The sequence below is a fragment of the Perna viridis genome, chromosome 13 (genome assembly GCF_037379345.1).
Source record: "Perna viridis isolate PV_CMFRI_1.1 ecotype Kerala chromosome 13, ASM3737934v1, whole genome shotgun sequence".
In the NCBI taxonomy this organism is placed as follows: Eukaryota; Metazoa; Mollusca; class Bivalvia; order Mytilida; family Mytilidae; genus Perna; species Perna viridis.
Genome location: NC_142457.1, coordinates 9,281,358 through 9,285,401, shown reverse-complemented (window position 1 = coordinate 9,285,401; position 4,044 = coordinate 9,281,358). Strand labels below are relative to the sequence as shown.

Genomic DNA, 4,044 nt, shown 5'->3' with positions numbered 1-4,044 from the left:
AAATTCTGGTTCAGATCATAAAAATGCTATTAAAAGCATTTTTCTGTCTCATTCCTCAAATTTTTTAAATAAGCAAATGATAAAACTGGTGAGAAATTCAGGCTCTTTTGCGCCTCTAGTTTAAAATGAATTCTATTTGTATTTTTTGTTTGTTTATGCACTTCAAATCGCCGTTTATTTCATATAACAAACAGCTAAACAAGGCTAAATCTAACGATACGCTTGTTCTCTTTTTGGGTTTAAAGTCTATAACTAATTCCATTCCGTGTAAGAATCAGGCATTTTACTAAATTTTGGTCTGTTTTGCCTCAAATATATTCAATACAATATGAAATATTCGGAAAGCTATTATAATTTGAAGCATCTGTCACGTAGATATTTCTTATTCTCTTTATGTGCAACTCCATATACACATTTGCCCGATTCTTAGACAGAGAATTACTTTTATTTAAATACAAAATAAATAAAAAATTGCAAAACATTAAAAAAAACAAAAACAAAAAAACAAAAAACAAAAAAAAAAACAAAAAAAATTAAAAATCACGAGAATTTTCTTCCACGAAAAAGCATTTTAATTATCATGATTTCTTATTTGGACGAATAGTTGTAGTAGAAGGTAAATCCACCAAATGACGATATACTATCAAAATTGCACTATAAAACATAAAAGTTTGACCCTGCCAAATAATCAGAATAAAGTCTGATAAAACCAGTCGACCATTTATCCAAATATTATCTTGACGTCTTCAGGTTTGAGTATTTGAGGTATTTCGTTTAACCAGAAGTTCATTCTGTCGGGGTATAGGTGGTCCTTGATAGTCACATTAACATTGATAGAGGCATACTTCTGAGTTGATGAATCATACTGAGGCCAGTGAGGAAGGTCAAGTGAGTTCACATTACTGTAAAAAATAATTAAGTAAAATGTGAAGGAAATATCCGTAAAACAAAGATGTGGATGATTCATTCAAATAATAAAAGTCAAAACAAAAAGGACTAGATCTAATATGCAACGTGCATCTGGTATACATGTATATCTCTCTTAAAAAACCAAGTAAATGCCCGAATAAATAACACTCTTCTGATGACTTTGTCTAATGTTCCACTCTGAACAGTTGATATACGCCTTTATGTCAGTCAAATGTGTGCTAGGCGCCAATTTACATTTCAGTTGAATAGAAAATTTCCCTAGCTACGCTTGCGGAGCATTTTTTACTGTGCATGTAGTGACAGTCACATATCTAAAACCCCGACACCAGATAATTCTGCAAGTTAGAAAAATTCCTACACATTTTAAGTCCCGTGTGTGTGGATAAAGACCCTAACAGCAAATTTCTCTTTACTTATTGGCTTGCTATCGTACACGAATGGTTGATATCAATTTCAACAAATAAATTTGTTTTCCATCCTACAAAATACCTAAAATCGCTCAAGAAACTTTGATCACCAAAAACTATGTAGATGTGTTCAAAGTAAGATATTGTCAGATTCTTGTAAAGGATGCATGCATGTTAATTTACTGAATAGTTATTTATATTAACCGATAGATATTATGGAGTTCTTGGGGTTTTTCACATTTGTTCGACTAGACTCTTATTATTCAATTACATGATCAATATACACACCCTGTTTTGGCAAAATTTGCCCAATATTGCATCATTAACAATGCGTTTCGCCTGTCGTCAGTGGAATACTTTGCAAGAGGATCAACAGGAAATAAAAATGGAATTTCGGACGCATGTCCAGACTCTGGTAACCATGGCGTCAAAGACTTTCTCAAAGACCATGATGATCGTCTGGTGCTCATGTATTGATACTGACTAGAACTTGTGCTTCCTCTAGCATGTGCATTTAGGCTCTTTATAGTTGGACTGTAAAAAAACAAATCACCGTAAAAATCAACACTGAGTCTACTTTGTTTAACCATTGTGCCGTTACTACCGTATTTCGTGCAAATCGCTGGAACAATGCGCGAATTATTATGGAAAAAGTCGGGAGCTAGCGGTGCAACTATAATTCGACAGAGATAGTCAGAGGAAATTCCTACGGTAACATTGTGCCACCACAGACTGGAAACCAACAACGTTCCTTCCGCTTCACAATTCCCGATAACCACGTCCAGAGATTTGTAAAACTCGTAAGACGGGTTGTTTCCTTCAAGAACAGCATGTGGTTTGTCCTTCACAACTTTGCCGTCCAAAATTGGTCCAATACCGCTAAGAAAGTGATATTTATTCCACGACTCTGGTGTGAGCGAGGGCATATGTCCGTAGGCATACAGAATTTCGGCTGCTGTTTTGTTACGAAGGCATTCCATAGTCTCATTTTTCAACTCAGTTGAACAGTTTGATGCAATTGCGAAATTTTTCGCCGATCGCCTAGGTACTGTTGATAATGTCATTAGTGAATTACTAGTGCCACTTTGCGCTATAACGCGTTGAAATAAGCCTCGATTATCGGTATTTATTGCATGAAGGGCTACGCTAAAAGCGCCGGATGATTCTCCAAAAATTGTGACCGATTTTGGATCACCACCAAAGCTTTCGATATTATCATGGACCCACTGAAATGCCATTTTCTGGTCCCAAAGTCCGTAATTTCCAGGCGAATACTCATCATTTGTGCTAAAAAATCCAAACGAACCCAGTCGATAATTCAGGGTCACAACTATGACATCACCTAACACCGACAAATATGTGGCATTGTACAACATTCCCTGTCCAATCACAAACCCGCCTCCAAAAACCCAAATCATAACTGATTTTCTATTGGTGTTCGAAGTATTTGGCGGAACATAAATGTTTAGATAAAGGCAGTCTTCTGATTGGTTCATATTTGGCAGAAGCCTATCGATTGAAGGGTTATTACGTGGGCGTTGAATGCATGATGGCCCAAACTCCGTAGCATCCAAAGTCCCTTGCCATTTTCCGAAGGGAACTGGTTCCTTAAATCTTAAGTCCCCAACAGGTGGTTGGGCGAAAGGTATTCTTTTAAAAAGTGAGTATTGAATATTGGAACTTTCAAACGAAAGTGTACCAGCTTCACCGGTAATTGGACCAAGTCTTGTTTGTACAGTAACATTCTTTATGCACAAGGCCAATGCAGGTAGGGTTAGATAAACCAGCAATATGTTTGTCATCAGTTCTGTGTTTTCCTGTTGATATGAAAAAGACGAACTCAAATCAAAGTCTTTATATGAATTTATTTTCAGTGGCGGACCCAGAGGTTTTCAAAAGTGGGGACTCGAGGCTGGGGCCACAAAACTGTCAATTGAATATATTGATCTGATTGTGTTAATGTTAGAAATTAATCAGTATGCTAAATAACGACTTTGCATGATTGTTTTTTTGGGACTATACCATTTTTCAAGTATTGTTAGTTGAAAAAAATATCTTGAAGTGTCAAATTCTCTTTAAAGGAGCCACAGGTCGGGCCACCCTCTTAAGGATCCGCATGTTATTATACTGTGCCCCCATCCCCATATGTTTGGTCTTTTTTATTCAACTCAATCCAATTCTGAAGAAACATAAAATTATAAACTTTAAAGAAAGCAAACCAAGAATAAAAAAAAAATGGTAGACGTGAACCTAGTTCTTCTATGAAAATATCTCATGGAACATTACGAATCGTTTTTTAGCCATGTCTATCTAAATTATTGTTGCTGTTGTTTTATTTATTGAATTTTATGTTTTGGTAATTTTGTAACTGTATAAAATTTATATGTAATATATTACATATCGAAGCATTTGCTATGAATGAATGGAAACACCTTAATTCTCATTTGCGGTAGCATGGCATATTGCTATAGTTTGACATCGTTTCATGCAATTTGCAAAACATTTCTAAGAAATCACACATTAACAAAGCAAATAAAGGTATCTAAATGAAAAAAAAAATAGTAAAAAAGCAGTACTTGTCTGAAATTGAAAGAACCAGAACAGAAAAGGGAAACGAAATAAACCACAGAAAAAAAGAGAAACCACAAGTATTTACCTTCACTGAATCTGTGTTAGTGATAATAAAGTTATGAAGCTACAGATTTAT

At 35.2% G+C, this 4,044-nt stretch overlaps 1 protein-coding gene across 1 annotated transcript; it reads right to left on the bottom strand.

Annotated features, from left to right (window-relative positions):
• Nucleotides 1–708: 708 nt before the first annotated feature.
• LOC148599483 (fatty acyl-CoA hydrolase precursor, medium chain-like) lies at nt 709–3,236 on the bottom strand. Its single transcript, XM_088557612.1, has 2 exons — nt 1,626–3,236; nt 709–902 (listed from the first exon to the last, which is right to left on the bottom strand). Exons 1-2 carry the CDS (start codon nt 3,137–3,139, stop codon nt 722–724), a joined length of 1,695 nt encoding a protein of 564 aa, XP_088413738.1. The 5' UTR covers nt 3,140–3,236; the 3' UTR covers nt 709–721.
• Nucleotides 3,237–4,044: the final 808 nt, after the last annotated feature.